At 40.7% G+C, this 22534-nt stretch overlaps 2 protein-coding genes across 2 annotated transcripts in view; both read left to right on the top strand.

Annotated features, from left to right (window-relative positions):
• The first annotated feature begins 1099 nt into the window (after positions 1 to 1099).
• Positions 1100 to 22534, top strand: part of LOC309703486 (protein NLRC3-like) — a 79599-nt gene continuing 58164 nt past the window's right edge. The window contains exon 1 of the mRNA XM_082528349.1: positions 1100 to 1122. The gene's annotated coding sequence lies outside the window, so the exon portion shown is untranslated. The remainder of the gene's footprint in view (positions 1123 to 22534) is intronic.
• LOC309703204 (NACHT, LRR and PYD domains-containing protein 3-like) overlaps positions 9805 to 22534 on the top strand; it is a gene marked incomplete at its 5' end in the record, with an annotated part of 103873 nt that continues 91143 nt past the window's right edge. The window contains 2 exons of the mRNA XM_082527916.1: positions 9805 to 9865; positions 12642 to 14430. Of these exons, the coding sequence (XP_082384042.1) occupies positions 9805 to 9865; positions 12642 to 14430 (1850 nt within the window). The remainder of the gene's footprint in view (positions 9866 to 12641; positions 14431 to 22534) is intronic.

Genomic DNA, 22534 nt, shown 5'->3' with positions numbered 1-22534 from the left:
ATGACACACACCATCTCGAAGCTAAAGGGAGGTCGAGACCTACTACAGTCGGTAGGAACATTGTACCTCGATCTTCTGGTCGGCTTCGAGCTGGCGGCCTCCGAAGAATGCGGCCAAAACTTTTGCGAGATACCGAATTAGATTTGCGAGATCTCGCAAAACTTCAGCTTAATTTTTTTTTCTCAAATCTCCCTCCGTACTTCAATGTTCTCCTGAAATCATGGAAAATATTTAACAGGACCTGGTGAGCGCCCCCTGCTGGTTCCTTATTAGTGCTGCTCTCAGACTCCAGTGATCCTGTTGGATGGATTTATGGAGGCTTTAAGGGATTACCTGCAGTCCCACTGTAGTTAGTCCCTCACAGCTACACTTATATGTTTTGCGTCAAGCTCAGTGTCATCTGTGCAGCAACATTTCTCATATATGAGTTTTCCTCTGCAAAGTGCTGTAAAGTGCTGCTACATGTCCTACACTTGGACGTGTAGCAGCACATGGCAGGAACCAGAAGGTGTGATAAGATCCACAACGTTATACAAGATCAGACTGAGCAAGATAGTGATGTAACTGTGCTGAAAAAAATCCACCCACTGTCAAAGAGTGGATGGAGATGGACAGATGACAGGAACACAGTGGTTCCCTCTGTTTATGGTGGATGTTGTAGTCAGCCAGAAACCAACCTATGAAAAAGAAATGAAAGGCGGAGATGCTCAGAAGATGGAAGCATGGTGTTTAATCAGCCAATCACAGCTTTAGAAACAAAGTGTCTGCCAAGGGAGATAACTAAAAAAAAAGCTGATAGAAGCAGTTAGCAGTTAGAGTATGAACATTGTGTAAGCAGTCAGCTTGGTCATGGACATTGTAACAACAATAAAGCTGCTCTCTGCCATTTCAACAGTCATGTCTGACCTGCTGCTTTGTAGGACTACAGTAATGGAGGGATTCAGTGGCTGAAATCGGGTCTTTGAGACACTTCTTGTAGTGAACTGATGTAAGCTGTGTCTCAGACGGAGTTGATGTTAGTACAATAACATGAGACATGACCTCTGCAGCACCTATTTGATGTGCACATGAATGATTTGTGTTTCCCCTTTAGGTGAAGGTAGAAAGTGTGTGTGAGCTGATGTGTATGTGAATTCAGCAGCATGGATCAGTGTGAGGACAGAGAGGAGGGAGTCCCTCCCTCTAAAACCACTCAGAGGTGAGATGACCATCTCTAGCTGTCCATGACTCTTCTCCATGTCACAGCTCAGCACTCACATCACGTCTCCATCATTACTCACAGGGACCGACGTAGACCGGAATTCAGCTATGAGAGGAACCGAGTGAAAGATTTCATTAACACATTTGAACAAAAACAGTCATCTGCGAAAGAGTGAGTTCATGTCAATAATATCAGTTTATATGTGATGAGGCTATCATTGATGATTTGAACTTTTTCAGGAAACACCAGAGACTCAAACCTGGAACTGAGCCCAGCTGCGTGTCATTAATGAGTGACCGGTCTAAAGATGCAGTCACGGGTTTTAAAAGCCAGCAGGCATCTGCTACAGAGAGGTGAGCAGTTAGTAACATCAACCTGGGGCTTAGGTTTGTGTCTGATTTCTCAGACTTTTTATCTGATTTAGTGCTCAGCTCAGATAAAATAATTATTGTGGGTGATTTTAACATCCATGTAGATGCTAAAAATGACAGCCTCAACATGGCATTTATTAAACTCTATTGGCTTCTCTCAAACTTTAAAAGAACCCACCCACCACTTTAATCACATTTTAGATCTTGTTTTAACATATGGCATAGAAACTGAACATTTAACAGTGTTTCCTGAAAACCCTCTGCTGTCTGATCATTTCCTGATAACATTTACGTTTACAATAATTGATTACACAGTGGTGGAGAGTAGACTTTATCACAGTAGATGTCTTTCTGAAAGCGCTGTAACTAAGTTTATGAGTATAATCCACCCACTGTTATCATCTTCAATGCCCTGTACCAACACAGAGCAGAGCAGCTACCTGAATGCTACCCCAACAGAGGTCGATTATCTTGTTAATAACTTTACCTCCTCACTACGTACGACTCTGGATACTGTAGCTCCTGTGAAAAATAAGACCTCAAATCAGAAGTACCTGACTCCGTGGTATAATTCTCAAACACACTGCCTAAAGCAAAAAACTCATAAGATGGAGAGGAAATGGCATGTCACAAATTTAGAAGATGATTATTTAACCTGGAGAAATAGTTTCTTGCTTTATAAGAAAGCCCTCTGCAAAGTTAGAAGATCTTACTAAATAAGAACAACCCCAGGTTTCTCTTCAGCACTGTAGCCAGGCTGACAAAAATTCAGAGCTCTATCGAGCCAACAATGCCTTTAACGTTAACTAGTAATGACTTCATGAACTTCTTCACAAATAAAATTTTAACAGTGAGAGAAAAAATAAATATCTTGTGATCATCTCACATATTTAATAATATGATACAGCTACGATCAGAACCATCAATATATATATTTAGAGTCTTTTTCACCACTGGAATTTAATTTAATTTATACAAATCACAACAACTGTCGCCTCAAGGTGCTTTATATTACACAGCAGACCCTACAATAATACATCCAGAGAAAAACCCAACCCCTATGACCCCCTATGAACATGCACTTTGGTGACAATGGAATGAAAAACTCCCTTTAAACAGGAAGAAACCTCCAGCAGAACCAGGCTCAGGGAGGGGCGGGGCCATCTGCTGCGACCGGTTAAGCTGGGCACACACAGTGCGATTGTTTCAGTCACGTTATCCAGCTTCTGCTCAAACTGTACGATTGACTTGCAGGGGTTAGAAGTTCGTAGGTCACGATGCAGGGTCTCACACTATACGGCCCAATGCTTTGATGCTACCTGAGTGCTCAAACTGGGGCGTTTTGCATTGTTTACAATTTGTACACTTTGTACAATTTGTACACTCCGTGCTTATTGTCCCTAGGGGTTTGCCGTAGTGGCAATGGGGTGAGTATGATTACGGAAGTGGAGGTGTGTCATAGATATACAGAATGAGCAGCAATAAAGAATAATGGTGGCTCATGAAGCAGTTTAAGAAGATGTTCTTTATAATAGTTAAGATTAGAATTACATAGGGGCCACCTGCAGTGACCGGTTGGGGTGAGAGAAGGAAAACAGGATAAAAGACATGCTGTCGAAGAGAGCCAGAGATTGATATCCAGTATGACTGAATGCAGAGGTCTATTAACACATAGTGAGTGAGAAAGGTGACTGAAGAAAAAAAAACCCTCAATGCATCATGGGAATCTCCCAGCAGCCTACAGCTGTTGCAGCATAACTGAGAGAGGATTCAGGGTCACCTGATCCAGCCCTAACCTTAAAAGTGAAGATAGTGTGCAAGAAGTGTCTCTCTCCTGAATACACACACACACACACACACACACACACACACACACACACACACACACACACACACACACACACACACACACACACATACTACTTTTAAATACTCTACGAACAACAAGTAACCCTGCAGTGCGAGAGTGAAGTGCTCTAATGGGGTGGTATGGTACTACAAGGTCATTAAGATAAAATGGGGCCTGATTATTATTTTGAATTCAGTTCTGGATCCTAGGTTTGTACGTCTACGTTTGGGCCTCGAAGTTTCCTTCTGCTCATGCTCAGCGTGCAAATCTGTTTCTCTTTGAGATCAGGAAGGTATTCTGTCTTCATCAGCTTCTGTGGCTGCAAATGAAAAACACAGTTTTCTTCTCTAACAGGATCTATGGGAGACCTGCTGAACCTGGACCCAGCTGCATTTCTTTAAAGAGTGACCGGTCTAAAGATGCAGTCACTGGTTTTAAAGGCCAGCAGACATCTGCCGCAAAGAGGTGAGCTGTGAATAGCATGAACTCTTTATTAGCAATCGCTTCGGTGTCTGACTTGAATGTTGATTTTTTTTGTTTTGTTTTTGTTTCATGGATTCTAAAATACAACTCTGTAGGACAGGTGTAGGCAACTGCAGGCCTTGAGGGCTGATGTCCTGCAGGTTTGAGACCACTGTGCCGGAGCTCATAGGTGTGTCGTGAGAAAATGATCAGGTGTCATGGAAAATTATCTGGTTCCAACTGATTAGCACTCTACACGACAGGTGCGAGTAACAAGCAGAACAATTACATTCTCTTCCATTAGAGGGCAGTACAATTACCCGCTCTAATTAAATGAGTTGCCAACTGCCAATAAAACAGAAGAAGACAGGGAAGAAATTACATAATAGTCATTCTGGAAGTGAGACAAAGCAGCAGGTGAGATGGAGAAAATTCTGACTGAGATCAAGTCATGGGCAGTTGTCCGATAAAAGCAAAAAATGTATAATGGGGACAAAACGAGCCAATTCCTCTATCCCTGGTGCACGGGGAAAAGTTATCAATGTGCTTTTTGTGACATTTTTGATTGGTGGTGTGCTGTTATTTTTCTAACTTATAGTATGTGCCGTACCTTAAAAATGTTGGGAAACACTGATGTAGAAAGTAGTAAAATAAAGGCAAACCATTAAATACACATGTACACATGCACACTGACTGACACTGTACACCTCCATTGCAATCAAACTAACAGCAAGTTTCCAGAACTGCTGGCACTTCAACACAGAACAAAGTAACTGTGGAGACTCTCACAGAGGTGATCTATTCAATGAAGTTCTCTTCCTGATCCCTAGAGATTCCTACAGGAAGTTTATGAATCCCTACATTTTGTCTGTCATTAATTCTCCACTTCTGATTGGTTATGCCCTTGGTTAGTTAGAAAATCAATCAATAATATTAATAATAATATTCAGTAATTAACTGGATGAATTTGTATCCATTCAAATTACATTAAGATATTATAGCTTAGTGGACTCGTTGTAATCAGAGTTTGAAATGCAGCTGAAGATATCTAGGTGAACCCTAAAGGTACCAATGCAGACTAACTTGCAGTTGACACAGCTCTGGATTAAACCTAAACCTTATTTTTTATTTTTTATTTTTTTTTGGCGGGTGTTTGTAGTTCAAACTGTCTGTTTTTTAGGGCATCCAGTTAGAAAATGCCTGTCTAGGTTTAGTTTTTGAAGTTTCCTTCTGCTTATGCTCAGCCTGCAATCCAGGTTCTCTTTGGGATGATGAAGGTATTCTAAGTCTTCCTCAGCTTCTGTGGCAGCAAATGGAAAGCACATTTTCTTCTCTAACAGGATCTATGGGAGAGCTGCTGGACCTGAACCTGAAAGTAGACCAGAACCTGGACCCAGCTGTGTGTCATTAAAGAGTGACCGGTCGAAAGATGCAGTCACAGGTTTTAAAGTGCAGCCGGTGTCTGCTGTAGAGAGGTGAGCTGTTAATAACATGAATTCTTTGAGAGCTTATTTAATTGCTTGATGTTATTGGATAAAAACTGCAGTGCAAACACGTCATTCCCAATTAAACTGTCTCTTACTGTCCTGGAATAGATCATGTTAGAATAGAAACAAATCTCTGCTTTGTAAACACCAAATAAAGTCATTAATGACTTTAAATCAGTCCTCTGTTCTCCTGATGTGTGTTTAAACATTGTTGTGACTCAGTGTTTGTAAATAAATCCTCCATCATGTTTAACGACAGCTCAGCTCTTTTTCACACAAATATCTATTTTCATATGTGAAGCGGTGTGTGTTGGAGTGTTTCCACAAACACAGCAGTCAGAGTGTAAAGAATGGATGTTTTAGGTGTTAGGCTGAGTGTCTCTAGGACTCCAGCTGCTCCAGCAGGTGTCTTCTTTGTACTTTGCTTCAAACACAGTGTAGGGAGGAACTTCCACTCAGGTGTTTTTCCAGAATAAACTGAAAAAAAAAATCTAAATATAAAAATACAATGGTGGTAATTATCAATTAACAGTGGCAGGATACCTGAGTATAATTTGAATGATAATTTTTGCTCTCTTGGGAAAACCTCTAAAAATACAATACAATAAGATAAGCATAAAAAACCTTTTAGTAAATTTAAACAACCAAACTGGCCACATTTATTGCAAATGTGTTTTTTCCATTTTTGAGCAGATTGTAAGTCTGGTACAGTGACAACCAATTCTTCATAATTCCTCTACAGTGTTGACCAGGAGAGCTCAGAGGTTCCCAGTAGTGATGCTGCTGGGCAGACAGAAACACACCTGGACTCCATATTTATGGTTTGTACATAAACAACAACTGCTTTTTATAATACATTTTATTCATAGTAACCTTTCAAAATACCGAAGAATATTGTACACTAGATGAACAAAAAAAAAGTGAAGATAGAAATATAAAAAAGGTTAAAATTTGGTTTGAGGTAATTTAAGTGTAAACTAGTGTCCAGAAAAGGAAACATCTGTTTTTAAAGGGAGTTAAAATACCATGTGGAAACCAGCTCTTCAAAGGTGGAGAACTCGTGAATGTCCATGAGGTAGTCGATGCTAGAGGACAGATAATTAAGATCGATGTCCTTACTTTTGCAGAATGAAAGATGATGGAGTTTGGTAATAAAGAATGAGTTTAACATTTAAGAAAAAGAAAGTGACCAGTTGTATGCAGTTCGTGTGCTGTATAATCAACAGGTGTTGGTTTTACATAAGTGATGGCAGATCACTCAGACAGACACTGTTGCAGTGAAAGGGGTTTATTTACAGTGAGGACAAATATCCAGCATAACACTGAGATGAGAAAGCACAATGAATAGGAAACTTGAAATATATAGAGGGAGAAGAGGAGAGAATGAAGTTAACGACTGATAGAAGCATAGTTCAGGAGATACAAAAATGTTCACAAGGAATTCGTTAGAGAGTTTGCTTGCTTTGATAACTCCAGACTGAGGGCGGCTGGTCAGAGAGCGTCATGAACTTGCAGGAAGCAGAGGAGGAGGAAGTCCTTGATTATCAAATTGGTAAATAAAAGATGGTTGATTAATTCCAACTTGAGGCTGAGACAACAATCCAACACCCAAGAGCTGCCACGCTGCTCCTTAAGTACTCCAACTGATGAGGTTGGAGTACAGATGCGTTGGAGAAACCCTGATGAACACAGCTACTCCCGCCACATTTAGTCTGGCTTTATGGGAGAACTACGAATGCCTTTTCTATAATCACAAGCAACTTTGTTTTGTCTTCAGTTAAACCAGAGCTGAGAAGTCACACTCACAGAGGTAGGCAGTGCTGAATGGTAGGAGGGCTTTTCCTGCTCGAGTGGCAAGGGAAGAAAACTTGCTCATCACAGAACTGAGAGATGCTTACCTCTTTGAATTACTTTTTCAGTGTGGGGTCAGCTCCATAAAAAGTCAAAAAGGTCCCCTACCCGTTCATTATATGTCCTATTCTCGGGAAAATCATCTTTAATGGTAAATGGCCTGATGAACATTCTGTTCATCATTTTTATGGACAGGATTTCTAGGCGTGGCCTCAGAATCTCATCTCTGCTTTTTGCAGATGATGTGGTTCTGTTGGCTTCATCTGGTGGAGGCCTCCAGCTCTCACTGGAATGGTTCGCTGCCGAGTGTGAAGCAGCGGGAATGAGGATCAGCACCTGCAAATCTGAGGCCATGGTTCTCAGCCGGAAAAGGGTGGAGTGCCCACTCCACGTCGGGGATGAGTTCCTGCCCCAAGTGGAGGAGTTCAAGTATCTCGGAGTCTTGTTTGCGAGTGATGGGAGAAGGGAGCCGGAGATCAACAGACGGATTGGGGCTGCAGCTGCAGTAATGCAGACGCTGCACCGGTCCGTCGTGGTGAAGAGGGAGCTGAGTGTAAAAGCGAAGCTCTCAATTTACCGGTCGATCTACGTCCCTACCCTCACCTATGGTCACGAGCTGTGGGTAGTGACCGAAAAAACGAGATCGCGGATACAAGCGGCGGAAATGAGCTTCCCCCGAAGGGTGGCTGGCCTCTCCCTTACAGATAGGGTGAGAAGTTCGGCCATCCGGGAGGGGCTCAGAGTAGAGCCGCTGCTCCTCCACATCGAAAGGAGCCAGCTGAGGTGGTTCGGGCATCTGACAAGGATGCCTCCTAGGCACCTCCTGGGGTTGGTGTTCCAGGCATGTCCCACTGGGCGAGGCCCCGGGGCAGACCCAGGACACGCTGGAGAGATTACATCTCTCGGCTAGCCTGCGAACGCCTTGGTGTTCCCCCGGATAAGCTGGAGGAGGTGGCTGGGGAGAGGGAGGCCTGGTATTCTCTGCTTAGGCTGCTGCCACCGCGACCCGGCCTCGGATAAAGCGGATGAAGATGGATGGATGGATGGAAAGTAGGATAAATAAAAAGAGAGGATGAAAACTTTAGCTTGACTGCTGAGTGATTAATGATGGTGTCAAATTCAGGCCCAATGAGAAAGAGAGGGCATTTATTCCTCACGGGGAATCTCATTCAATCCCCTGTAATAAATGCATGGACAGAGGTATCTGGCTTTTATAGCCACAAATAAAAAACAAACAGCACGTAACGGGGATGAAAACTGACAGATGTTACCAGCTGCCAGGGACTCCTGGATGTACTTCTCCATGGTGTCCCTCTCTGGCTGGTGTAACATGGGTTATATTCAGAGGTTGAGAAGAGGCGGCAGAAACTCTCAGTTCAATTCATTTCAAATTCAATTCAATTTTATTTATATAGCGCCAAATCACAACAACATTCACCTCAAGGCAGGACAATTAAAAACTCATGATCACATTGGCACTGGGAATTCTACAATGCTTGTCCTTTAATAATTACACTTTTCACCAACCTTACAAGGCTCAGTTGAACGGCTGCTGTCTTGTCATACATGAAGCAAGCAGTGTTCAAACAACACATAATGTTACTTTGAGTTAGGGAGGTAAAAATATGAGGTCCATCTCAGTGCACCCAACCATGTGCAAGCATGTTTCTCCCACATTCTACAGTCGTGGCCAAAGGTTTTGAGAATGACACAAATATTAGTTTTCACAAAGTTTGCTGCTAAACTGCTTTTAGATCTTTGTTGCATTTGTTTCTGTGATGTACTGAAATATAATTACAAACACTTCATACGTTTCAAAGGCTTTTATTGACAATTACATGACATTTATGCAAAGAGCCATTGGCCCTTCTTTTTCAGGACCTCTGCAATTTGACTGGGCATGCTCTCAATCAACTTCTGGGCCAAATCCTGACTGATAGCAACCCATTCTGTCATAATGCCTTCTTGGAGTTTGTCAGAATTAGTGGGTTTTTGTTTGTTCACCCACCTCTTGAGAATTGACCACAGTTCTCAATGGGATTAAGATCTGGGGAGTTTCCAGGCCATGTACCCAAAATTTCAGCGTTTTTTTTCCTCAAGCCACTTATTTATCGCTTTTGCCTTATGGCACGGTGCTCCATCGTGCTGGAAAATGCATTGTTCTTCACCAAACAACAGTTTGGTGAAGAACAATAGCGGCAGAGGTAAAATATGCCTCAGCCAATGCAAGCACCTTTCCCATCAGCATGCCCACAAGAGATGTTTTGACACCGTCATCTGGAAAAGAGCGGAGAGAATGGTCAGACACTAGGTAGCATTGGAAAAGGAACCCCCAACTTACTGTAGAAGAGCTCAGGTGCCAGGGAGATCACATTTCTTAAAAAAGGCAAAAGAAGAAGCAATGCGGTGGAGCTCCTTTGACAGCCGATGGGGCAGCTGGCATCAGCATGTGTTATGGAAACCATAACACATGCTGCATCGGCTTTGGGCTCACAAGAGATGGACCCAAAAGCAGACAATAGCCAGACAGAAATCAATTCTCACAGTTTTTATTTAGAGCACAGATAACAACACGTAGCTGACATGAACTCATACTGGGCACACTGGAGTGTCTCTACACAGGCTCAGGCAGGGATGCACAGGGGTGAGCTACGGTGGTCTGGCAGAGTGAGCGGCAGGCAGATAAACAATGAAGTTCCCTGACCTGAGGAGGTGGTGAACTGAAGGAAGCAGAAAGGCAGGCAAGTAAAGTGTGGGTAATCCATATTTTCCAGAGGAGGTGAGTGACAGGCTGGCACGAGGCTTTAAAAAGTCACGAGGGTGTGAGTTAGAGCAGCGCAAGCTGCGACCATAAGGAGACGAGGTAAGTACCCAATTGAGGAAGCGTTAATCACAAAAACTGAGGCCATATTGTACTGTACGTAGCTGATGGACTGGCGAAGAAGAGATGGTCACGGTGGACTTAAATGCATCCGCACTTATTACAGCTGATTAGCAGCAGGTGGGTATGAGTGGACCTGGCTCTGCTCGGTAAGGGATCCACACACACCAGCTGCTCACTTGAACCATTACACCAGTATGTCTTTCCACCTGTTGTGATAGATTATTGCAAGGTCCCCGGCCAGTTCCAAAGGGCTGATAGATGGAAAAAAAACAGGAGGAGTGAATTAATTTAATTGAGATAAGTCATGGGGTTGTTACCATTTCTCAGTTACGCAGAGAAAGTCAAACTTGCAGTCAGTGAAGAGATGCTGGAAGAGATGCCCCTCACTTGTAAAAGAGATTATATCTAGGAGATTGAAGTTGACAGTGGTGGTACCACAATTGGCAGGATGGTCAAGAACCGCACCACTACTGAGTGCTGAGCATTGAGCGTGGAGCCAGCTATATCTGACTATATACTCTTTTATATCCATTCTGTTCACAGTAATCTCTATCCTGCACTTTGTGAACCAATGGATTGTCAGTGTGTCCAACATGGATCTGATGTTTGGCTCCATGACATCAGTCTGATTGGGTCATTCATAAGCTATTCTGTTGCAGCTGCTGGAGAACAACATCATCACTTTTGTGAAGAACGAACTGAAGAAGATCCAGAAGGTTCTCAGTTCAGACTACCCAGAATGCTTAAAGAATCAGAGGGAGGATGATGAGAAGACGAGGAGCAGCAGAGAGGCATTTCTAAAGATAACACTAAACTTCCTGAGGAGAATGAAGCAGGAAAAGCTTGCTGACCAACTGCAGAGCAGTAAGGGATTTCTCTAAAGATTCAAGCTACACAGCAAATCCAGCATGTCCAAATTAACACTGTCGGATTTGATTTCAACACTATTAAAGTGTCTATATGGGTCCACACCAGAGAGTGTTAATTTAACTCTTTTTGGAGAGTTGGTACGTTAACTCTGATTTAGTGTTAAACACCAAATCTGTCTGGAGTTGATAATTTAACACTTGGTGTTAAGAGTTTATATATTAACTCTCAAAGAGTATTTTAGTTTAACTACGTAAGAGTTATCTTCTAATTAATTCTAAAAAGCGGGAATTTTACTGTTCTGAACTTCTAGAAATTTCTTTTGGAAATAAACATTTACTAAAAAGACGCAATGGTTTTTGAAAAAACATTTATTCTGAACTGTGCACCACAATTTCAAAACATTTTCTGAAAGATGTAACACTATACATATTCCCACTTTCATTAGAATTGTGTTTATCAAAAGGTCTGACATAGGTGAGCTGGTAAATGCAAATAACAGCATTCTCAACACTTATTTCTTTAATACAATATGCATGTCCTTCATTCATCCCTTTGTGGAACTTCAACGCACTTCTGCTCTCCCCCATATTCCTCTTAACAAGCGTATCCTGTGTGGATATTGAATAAAAATTAGTTGACACTAATTAATGGCACAAATAATCCAGTAAACAATTGCAGCACAGTAAAAAAAAGGAATCCTCTTTGAGCCATTACTTGTCTAAAGTATTTTCCCAAAAGACTAGGACACAGGCAACAGGTAATACTGAACTAAATGTAAAACCTCAACCTTTTTAACTTTTACCTAAACCGTGTGCACAAAACTCTGGAGGGATCTATGCTAACGTAGAATCCAGTCAGGACGTCTGCTACTGCTGTTTGCTCGTTTTGTTTTTATGGGCGATCGTTTTCAGGCTTCAAGTAGCACCATTATACCAACGTTTCACATTCTACACATTGTTTTAGGTGTATTTGACCAAAAGTTTGACTGAAAATTCACATGCAAGCTTTTTTCAAGGCTGTGGTATTTGCCTGCAAACAATACCTTTCAGCTAGCTAAAACAGAATATTATGCTATCACCGAGCAACATGGCTAATGCCTTTCACACAGCTTTGTCTCAACTCCAAAGAGCCACAGAAGTAAAAGCTAATAAAAATAATTGAAACAATCTTTGAAAAAATGACTTACCAAGCATGGCAAAAAACTCAAATATGTAGAGCAAAATGTTCTGAAACGGCTTCACTTCAGCTTCGATTCGAGCCGTGCTGGGGGCGGAGTCTGTGAATTTACTCTGTTGGTGTCATAGCCCCTGTAGGAGTTCAGAGTTAAGAGGTCAAGAGTTAATGTTTCCATTGTAACACCTTCAGATTTGACATAGAAACACTCATTTTTAACACTCGATTTTAACTACTATCATTTTACAGCTCAGAGTTACATTAAAAGAATGTGACTCTACTTAGAGTAAAATTAACTCTACTTTTGCAAGAAGACTATTAACACCAAAACATTTAACACTTTTGAATTTGCTGTGTACTTGATAAATGAAACGTTTACTAATGAAGATGAAAAAACTTGTATACAGTCATTACTATGTGGGATGGAAATTTTTGTGCCCACTTTTAAAAACATTACTTAATTGTTGATGTGTTTTTAATGTTTACTATTCAGGAATTCCTGCTTCAGTTTGTCAGCGTGAACTTAAATCTAAGATAAAGAAAAAGTTCCAGTGTGTGTTTGAGGGGATCGCTAAAGCAGGAAACCCAACCCTTCTGAATCAGATTTACACAGAGCTCTACATCACAGAGGGAAGGACTGCAGAGGTCAATGATGAACATGAGGTCAGACAGATTGAAACAGCATCCATGAAACCAGACAGACCAGAAACAACAATCAGACAAGAGGACATCTTTAAAGCCTCACCTGGAAGAGATGAACCAATCAGAACAGTGCTGACAAAAGGATGGGCTGGCATCGGGAAAACAGTCTTAACACAGAAATACACCCTGGACTGGGCTGAAGACAAAGCCAACTGGGACATCCAGTTCATATTTCCATTCACTTTCAGAGAGCTGAATGTGCTGAAAGACCAAAAGTTCAGTTTGGTGGAACTTGTTCATTACTTCTTTACTGAAACCAAAGAAGCAGGAATCTGCAGCTTTGAAGACTTCCAGGTTGTGTTCATCTTTGATGGTCTGGATGAGTGTCGACTTCCTCTGGACTTCCACAAAACTACAATCCTAACTGACCCTAGAAAGTCCACCTCAGTGGATGAGCTGCTGATAAATCTCATTATGGGGAACCTGCTTCCCTCTGCTCGCCTCTGGATAACCACACGACCTGCAGCAGCCAATCAGATTCCTCCTGGCTGTGTCGGCTTGGTGACAGAGGTCAGAGGGTTCACTGACCCACAGAAAGTGAAGTATTTCAGGAAGAAATTCAGAGATAAGGAGCAGGCCAACAGGATCATCTCCCACATCAAGACATCACGAAACCTTCACATCATGTGCCACATCCCAGTCTTCTGCTGGATCACTGCTACAGTTCTGGAGGATGTGCTGAAAACCAGAGAGGGAGGACAGCTGCCCAAGACCCTGACTGAGATGTACATCCACTTCCTCGTGGTTCAGGCCAAAGTGAAGAAGGTCAAGTATGATGGAGGAGCTGAGACAGATCCACACTGGAGTCCGGAGAGCAGAAAGATGATTGAGTCACTGGGAAAACTGGCCTTTGATCAGCTGCAGAAAAGAAACCTGATCTTCTATGAATCAGACCTGACAGATTGTGGCATCGATATCAGAGCAGCCTCAGTGTACTCAGGAGTGTTCACACAGATCTTTAAAGAAGAGAGAGGACTGTACCGGGACAAGGTGTTCTGCTTCATCCATCTGAGTGTTCAGGAGTTTCTGGCTGCTCTTCATGTCCATTTGACTTTCATCAATTCTGAAGTCAATCTAATGAAAAACCAAACAACCACCCAGAAGTGTGAAACAAAAGAATCTGCAGAGAAACATTTCTACCAGACTGCTGTGGATAAGACCTTACAGAGTTCAAATGGACACCTGGACTTGTTCCTCCGCTTTCTTCTGGGTCTTTCATTGGAGACCAATCAGATTCTCCTACGAGGTCTTCTGACACAGAGAGGAAGTAGCTCACAGACCAAGCAGGAAACAGTCCAGTACATCAAGAAGAAACTTAATGAGAATCTGTCTGCAGAGAAAAGCATCAATCTGTTCCACTGTCTGAATGAACTGAGTGATCGTTCTCTAGTGGATCAAATCCAACAGCATATGACATTAGGACTTCTCTCTTCACTGTCTCCTGCTCAGTGGTCAGCTCTGGTCTTCATCTTACTGTCATCAGAAAAAGATCTGGATGTGTTTGACCTGAAGAAATACTCTGCTTCAGAGGAGGCTCTTCTGAGGCTGCTGCCAGTGGTCAAAGCCTCAAACAAAGCTCTGTAAGTAAACATGTGTTCAGGCTTTTATTTATAACATAAACAGTGTAACCTGTGATGGCTTAAAAACTTAAATATATTTTATTAAATGATCATCAGCACTATGTGAAGTATATTATACTTGACGTTTTATAATCAACTCCTCAAAACTAAATACAAAAACAATGAAAAAAAAAATCTGTGACATTTTTTATTCATACCAAAATCACATGAGATGATCCAATGGGTGTGTGTGTAGGTCGGTCAAGATATGACCCTGTGAACGCCTCCTGAAAAACCTTCGCCAGGAGTCCAGCAGTCCACTTAAACAAAGGGCTCTTATACTCAAACAGTTACAGATACATCCTAAAATATCACTCTGACACAACTTTTTCACTTTGGTACTAGCCAGACCCACTAGTTTATTTCTTTTTTAAATTATTTTTTATGATTCACACTGTGTGATGATGCTCCTGCTTTATATTATTCAGCAGTTTATAGCAGGGTCCTAGATGCTAACAGGCAACTAGCATACAAACAATTTGAACACATGCTAATAAAAAATTCACACTGTTAAGGGCAGATCATGCATTTTAATCCAGGAACCTTCATCTTGTGATGCAACAGTGCTGATCACTGTGCCACCATGTAGTTGTAATAATGCGGAAAAAAAACCCACAAAGAAGATTTTCATGCTAGATTGAGCAAACTGACAATTTTTACCACAAAAACAAAAATGTCAGTACATGGTCTTGTCTGAGTAGACCAAAAATCTGGATTTTCCAGAAAGTATTCTAATTAGAACAGAGAAAACAATGCTGTTAAATATATGCTTTTATCTTGAATAGTTTTTAAGGAATTTAATGTTGGCATCAAAATTCATATTGTGAATACATATGCTGTAAGTTGGTTGATGGATATAAAATATTTAAAACACAAAGCAACAATTTCACATTACCATGAGATGAAAATCATAAATGGTTCAGCAGCAAGCACATAATAACTTGAGATGGAATCACCAACGACTGAAACAGGTGAATATTTAGAGGCTGCAGCAATTGCAGTTATATATTATTATTATATATACATTATATGTATAATATATATATTATTAATATATATTATTATATATTATATATGTTATAAATGAGGATTAGAACCTTGAACCTTGATTATGCAGAATAATTGCCGATCTTTATATTTGGAAACTAATCTACCAGCTCCTCGCCTGTTTCTGTTTAGGAGTATAATTGTTTTAATGAGCCAATTCCAAGTCTTTAATATTTTTTGTTTCTGTAATATACACTGACATTTGTTTTTCTTGTGAAGGTTCAACATACGAAATTATTTAATTTGATAACAAAGTTTTTATTTTGTTTATTTTTTAGGCTGAACGTCCCTTATCTCTCAGAGACAGGCTGTGAAACTCTTTTCTCAGGCCTCAGTTCTCAGTCCTCTAGACTCAGAGAGCTGGACCTGGGTATGAACAACCTGCATGAATCAGGGATGAGGCTTCTGTCAGCTACAGTGGACAGTCCACAGTGTACACTGGAAACAATCAGGTCAGATAAAGTAATATTTTGGATTCTTTATGAATTTACACAAGTAGTCAGATTTATCCAGTGTTATTTAAGTCTTTAGTTCTTCTTCTTGTTATTGTTATTGTTATTATTATTATTATTATTATTATTATTATTATTATTATTATTATCATTATTGTTGTTACTATTATTGTTATTATTCCTAAGCTATGGTAAGCTGCCACATTTCTAACCTCTTTAACATAAAAAAACAAAGATTCATAAAAATGTTTTTTTCCCCCCAGACTGAGTCTCTGTAACCTCTCAGAGAGAAGCTATGAATCTCTGTCCTCCGTTCTCAGCTCTCAGTCCTCTACTCTAAGAAAATTGGACCTGAGTAACTCTGATCTGCAGGATTCACCAGTGAAGCTTCTGTCTGTTGGACTGAGGAGTCCACACTGTAAACTGAATACTCTGAGGTCAGTGCAAGTGATATTCTGCTTTTTGTCAATTGTCAGAATTAACCAATAATAATATATGTCTTGATGCATGCTCAATCATCAGGAACTGGGGAACTGACCTCACAGCCCATTATTAATCCAGTGTGCTGGTTTCAGTTATTGTGTAAATATACTGTTTATAAGGTTGTGGAAACATGCACTGACCTGAGACTTAAAAAATTACTTGGATGAAAACAAAATGTTTCTCCCACTGAAAATGCTACTTCCACATGAACAGAATCAATCTTTTGGGCAATAAGAATACACTACTCGAAAAAACAAAGACATAAAATAGAGAAAGATTTTTTTAATCAGAATAAAGCATCATCAGTTAAACATCTCCAATAGTTTTCTGATCTTTTTAGTAGCAGAGAGAGTAATTAATGAATTTCAGCTGCAGTCAGCGTCACTACTGGTAGCCTGGGGCAATACCTGGACCCTACAGAGGTTGCACACTTAGTCCAACTTATCAAGGATGTTATCAATATATGCATCACTGGAAGGTTTTGAGTGTCTCCCAGAACAATCTCGACAGCATGGAGGAGATTCCAGCGAACAGTCAGTTACTCTAAGAGAGCTGGACAGGGCTGTATAGCTGAATGGGTATCTGCTCCTTTGTGTAAACAAAATGAACACAGCCAGAGCAAAATTACCTCCAGCAGGCCAGGTCTGACCAAACAATTAGAAACATGCATAATGAGGGTAGTCTGAGGGCACAACATCCTCTTGTGAGTCCTGAATCCACTGCCTGCCATGTGGACCTGGATTGGCATTTACCATAGAATACCATAATTGATCCACAACTATACTGAGAACCTTTTTTAAAAATGTTGTTTGTATTTTATGGAGCAGTGCATTTTACCTAGTAAATGTCAATGTTATTCATTTGTTGTTGTACCTTGTTTAGGAAGTAAGGATTACTGGAAAAAAAACACCATTAAATATTCTAAATCGAATAACTCTTCAGTGCACCCCCACTGCACTTTAACAAACGTGTTTGTTTAATATTGTATCTTTCATTTTTCAGACTGAGTCACTGCAAGTTCTCAGAGAGAGGCTATGAAGCTCTGTTCTCAGCTCTCAGCTCTCAGTCCTCTAGTCTGAGAGAGCTGGACCTGAGTAACTCTGACATGCAGGATTCAGCAGTCAATCTTCTGTCTGCTGGACTGAGGAGTCCACAATGCAAAATGGAAACTCTCAGGTCAGAATTAAAACATTTCCACTGATGATCATTTAAAACCGGATTTATATTGCTGCATAAAGAGTAACTTGATAAAAATTTCTTAACATAAATAGTAAGTTGAAACCACAATCAATCTCCATCGCACCAGCATCATCAGCTTCATGTTCAAGAGCCTGGATGGATAGTGATTCTTTCAATGGTGGGACATTAAGAGCAGAAGTAAAACAGAAATGAGAAATGAGAGACTCTATGAATCTGCAAATGACAAAATATAAATGAGGATTAAGATCCAGCAATGATTATTGAAGTCATTGAGTCACTGATGGAACATTTGCGGTTATATAAATTGAAAACAGAATGAACCATAATAGAATGAACCATAATAGAAGGTGAAATGTCAGCTACCCAAAGGCAAAGGTATTCAGTTTAATTTTTAAAATGGAAGATGGAACAACACTTTAAGCTACTGGACTAATTCAACATATCATGTTCTCCTCATAGAACCTGGATACATAAGCCCCTTTTCCATTAGTATCTACTTGGATCGACTTACCACAAATCAATTCAGATGAACTAGTTTTCCATTGCAATCGTACTATCTATCAAGCCAAGTCAAGTCAAGTTGGTAGCAGGCAGTAGGTAGGGACACTGTTGGGCCTTCTTAATTATGGAGCTGGTATTGAGGAACCACGAGAGGTTCTCTCTCAGGTGGACACCAAGGAATTTGGTGCTCTTAACGACCTCTACAGAGGATTAAGTGGACAGCGATCACTCTTCTGAAGTTGACAACTCATCTCTTTTGTTTTGTCCATGTTAAGAGAAAGATGTCTCCGCTGTCCTGGAAGTGGCTTTGGATTCTTCTGCCATGAACATGTTTGCTGCTCTGACAAAAAATGACAATAAACATTCCATCGGGGTGTGATTTCTACAGCTTGCTGATTGCTCCTTACTGCTCCCAGAATGCCTCTGTAGTGCTAGCACTGGGTGGGATGTACACTGCTATAACAAGCACAGCAGTGAATTCCTAAAGTAAATAAAAAAAGATCTGCATCTAACATTCATAAACTCGATGAGCAGTAATTAGAAACTAATAGATTTCTTGCACCATTTCATGTTGATGTGGGCACAAAAGCCACCACCACGAATCTTACCACACAGAGCTGCATTTCTGTTGGTAGAAAGTGAGGTGAGCTTTGTGTAGCTGAATGGTTGTGTCCAGAACTCTGTTACTAAGCCATGGTTCTGTAAAAACAAAGATGCAACAGTCCCTAAATTCCCGCTGTTTGGTTCACTGGAGTCAGATGTATTCCAGTTTATTGTCCAGTGAGCAAATGTTTGAGAGCAGGATGAATGGGACAGCTGGCCGGCTTGGATTTGCTCTTACCATAGCACAGACCCCTGCATGTTTATTGTGCTTCTGCTTCCTCGCACACTGCTTTTGGTGACCTGTCCCCCGGCCACCAGCATCAGGTGATGACGAGGACTGGAGGCCTGGGCTTTGCAGTAACTTGAGGCACTTGCAGCAGTTCCTGGTCAATATTTTTATAATGCTTCTAATTTAGGAGTGTTTTGGCGTTGGTAAAACTGAACACCGCTTGTTCTGGTTGTGTCAAGTTGTGTCAGGACAATTTACTATTTATGCACAATAAACAAAGGAGCATAGCGCGACAATTTTTGTTCAGCGCCAGACTTGCTTGTAACCTATATCACCAATTATGTTAAGAAAAATGAGGCATTAACTACAACAGCAGAATGACCTTTGTGGGAATGTCTGGAGCAGACTAACCTGTGAGCTGGAGTGTTCTGGGACGTTATATTTTGTCTTTGAATGGCTGCAATCCAGTCGCCTTTGTTACTTCGGAAACATGGCTCGAACAATTTCTCTTCAACGACGTAATCCGATAACAACCGATCTCTTTACCCGTCGGCTTTCCGTGGCTGTCATGTGACCGGCTATTGCAGTTAAGAATACAACAGCTTCTTGCCATTTTTTGTGTTTCTTTTTATCGCTGTATAACTGATTTCAATTGAAAGCCTGCGTGCGCTAGTACCTCTTGCCACGAGTTCCCAGAATTCTTTGCAGTTTTACCCCTGAGTGAAGTCACATTTTCAATCTCTATACAAAAAAAGCCTGGCAATGTTGAACTTGTTGTGGAAGCCACTCCCAGTTTAAGTTCAGGAGACAGACACCTTCTCTACTTTCAAGATCAGCTTCAAACTTTCCTTTTTGTTAAAACTCACAGTTAGAGCTGGCTTAGGTGATTTTGTTCATTGTTCACAAATGGTTGTTTTTTTGCGCATCTGCAGTCTGTCAGGCTGTCTGATCACAGAAGAAAGCTGTACTTCTCTAACCTCAGCTGTGAGCTCCAACCCTTCCCATCTGAGAGAGCTGGACCTGAGCTACAATGATCCAGGAGACTCAGGAATGAAGCTGTTGTCGGCTGGACTGAACGATCCATGCTGGGGACTGGACACACTCAGGTATGGAGAGAATGTCTGATATTTGCTTCATGCACGTGACACGAACTGATCAACAAGCAATATATATGTATGAGGTGTCTAGTGAGAGCATTTCCAGAAACAATTGGTAAATATCTCAATATATTTACAGCAAAAATTATATTAATATATGAATAGAGAGGCACAGGACATACTTATCCTAGATTAAAACAACTATTGGAACCTTTTGAAACTGTTAGCCTCACTTCATTTATTTATGGCAAATGGCCTGAATTTGTATAGCACTTTAGGCAAGGCAAGGCAAGTTTATTTGTATAGTACAGTTCAACAACAAGGTGATTCAAAGTGCTTTACAGAGACATTAGAAACACAAACAGATAAAAAGCATGATTTAAAATTGATTAAAACAAGCAAACAAACAAACAAACAAACAAACAAACAAACAAAACAGTATATAAAATCAAAACAGATAAAATCAGAACAGTAGATAAAATCAATAGTTAAAATGTAAGTTTTGAAATTTAAGCTTAAGTGCGCATTTGGTGCTTTATTCAAATGCAGCTGAGAGCAGGTGAGTCTTCAACCTGGATTTAAATAAACTGAGTGTTTCAGCTGATCTGAGGCTTTCTGGGAGTTTGTCCCAGATATAAGGAGCATAAAAGCTGAATGCAGCTTCTCCGTGTCTGGTTCTGACTCTGGGAACTGATAAAAGACCAGATCCAGATGACCTGAGGGATCTGGAAGGTTCATACTGGGTCAGGAGGTCACTGATGTATTTTGGTCCTAAATTCAATTCAATTCAATTCAATTCAATTCAATTTTATTTATATAGCGCCAAATCACAACAAAAGTCGCCTCAAGAGCTTTATAGACCAGCATTAGAACTTTAAAGTCTATCCTCTGACGGACAGGCAGCCAGTGTAAAGACCTCAGAGCTGGACTGATGTGGTCCACTTTTTTGGTCTTAGTGAGGACTCGAGCAGCAGAGTTCTGAATGAGCTGTAGTTGTCTGACTGATTTTTTAGGTAGACCTGTAAAGATGCTGTTACAGTAATCAAGCCTACTAAAGATGAATGCATGGACTAGTTTTTCCCGGTCCTGTTGAGACATCAGATCTTATCCTTGAAATATTCTTGAGGTGATAGTAAGCTGATTTTGTTATTGTGTTAATGTGTTTTTCTAAGTTTAGGTCTGCATCCATCATTACACCCAAATTTCTCGCCTGGTTTGTGGTTTTTAGGTGTATAGATTGAAGTTCTCTGGTGACCTGTAATCGTTTTTCTTTGGTGCCAAAGACTATTACCTCAGTTTTGTTTTTGTTTAGCTGGAGAAAATTGTGGCACAACCAGTCATTGATTTCCTCAATGCATTTACCAAGCGCCTGTACAGGGCCTCGGTCTCCTGGTGACACTGTGATATATATTTGTGTGTCATCTGCATAGCTGTGGTAGTTTATTTTGTTGTTCTTTATAATCTGTGCCAGTGGGAGCATGTAAATGTTAAACAGAAAGGGTCCCAAGATGGAACCTTGGGGAACTCCACATGTGATACTTGTCTGCTCAGATGTGAAGTTACCTATTGATACAAAGTATTTCCTGTTTTCTAAGTATGTTTTGAACCAGTTTAGTACAGTTCCTGAAAGACCTGTCCAGTTCTCCAGTCGTTTGAGTAATATGTTGTGGTCAACTGTATCAAATGCTGCACTGAGATCCAGTAAAACTAAGACTGACATTTTTCCACTGTCTGTATTCAGACATATGTCATTAAACACTTTGGTCAGAGAGGTTTCAGTGCTGTGGTTCTGTCTAAAACCTGACTGGAAGGCATCGTAGCAGTTATTCTGTTTTAAGAAGTAACTGAGTTGTTGAAAAACTGCTTTTTCAATGATCTTACTTAAAAATGGGAGATTTGAGATCGGCCTGTAGTTGTTCATTTGTGTCTTGTCAAGATTGTCCTTTTTCAGTGTAGGTTTTATTATAGCAGTTTTTAGTGATTCTGGAAACACACCTGATAATAAAGAAAAGTTGACGATCTGTAACAGGTCTGACTCTAAAGTCTTTGAGACCTTTTTGAAAAAAACTTTTTGGCAGGACATCTAAACAGCAAGAGGAGGAGTTCAGTTGACCTAAGATGTCCTCCAGGTCTTTGCTGTTAATCGGGTGAAACTGTTTCATGGTGTTTAAACAGTTTTTCGGTGGACACAGTACATATCCTGGATCTGCTGTTGATGTACCAACTGCTTGTCTAATCTTTTGGATTTTTCCTGTGAAGAATTTGGCAAAGTCATTGCAGGCCATAGTCGAATGAAGTTCAGCTGCCACTGACACAGGAGGGTTTGTTAGCCTGTCAGCTGTAGAAAATAAGACCCGAGCATTATGGCTTTTTTTAGTGATGATGTCAGAGAAGTAGGACCTTCTTGCACTCCTCAGTCGTAAATTATAATTGTGAAGTTTCTCTTTATAGAT

This window comes from Aulonocara stuartgranti, assembly GCF_965226115.1.
Source record: "Aulonocara stuartgranti genome assembly, chromosome: 3".
Classification (NCBI taxonomy): Eukaryota; Metazoa; Chordata; class Actinopteri; order Cichliformes; family Cichlidae; genus Aulonocara; species Aulonocara stuartgranti.
This window is presented reverse-complemented; position numbering and strand designations above follow the sequence as displayed.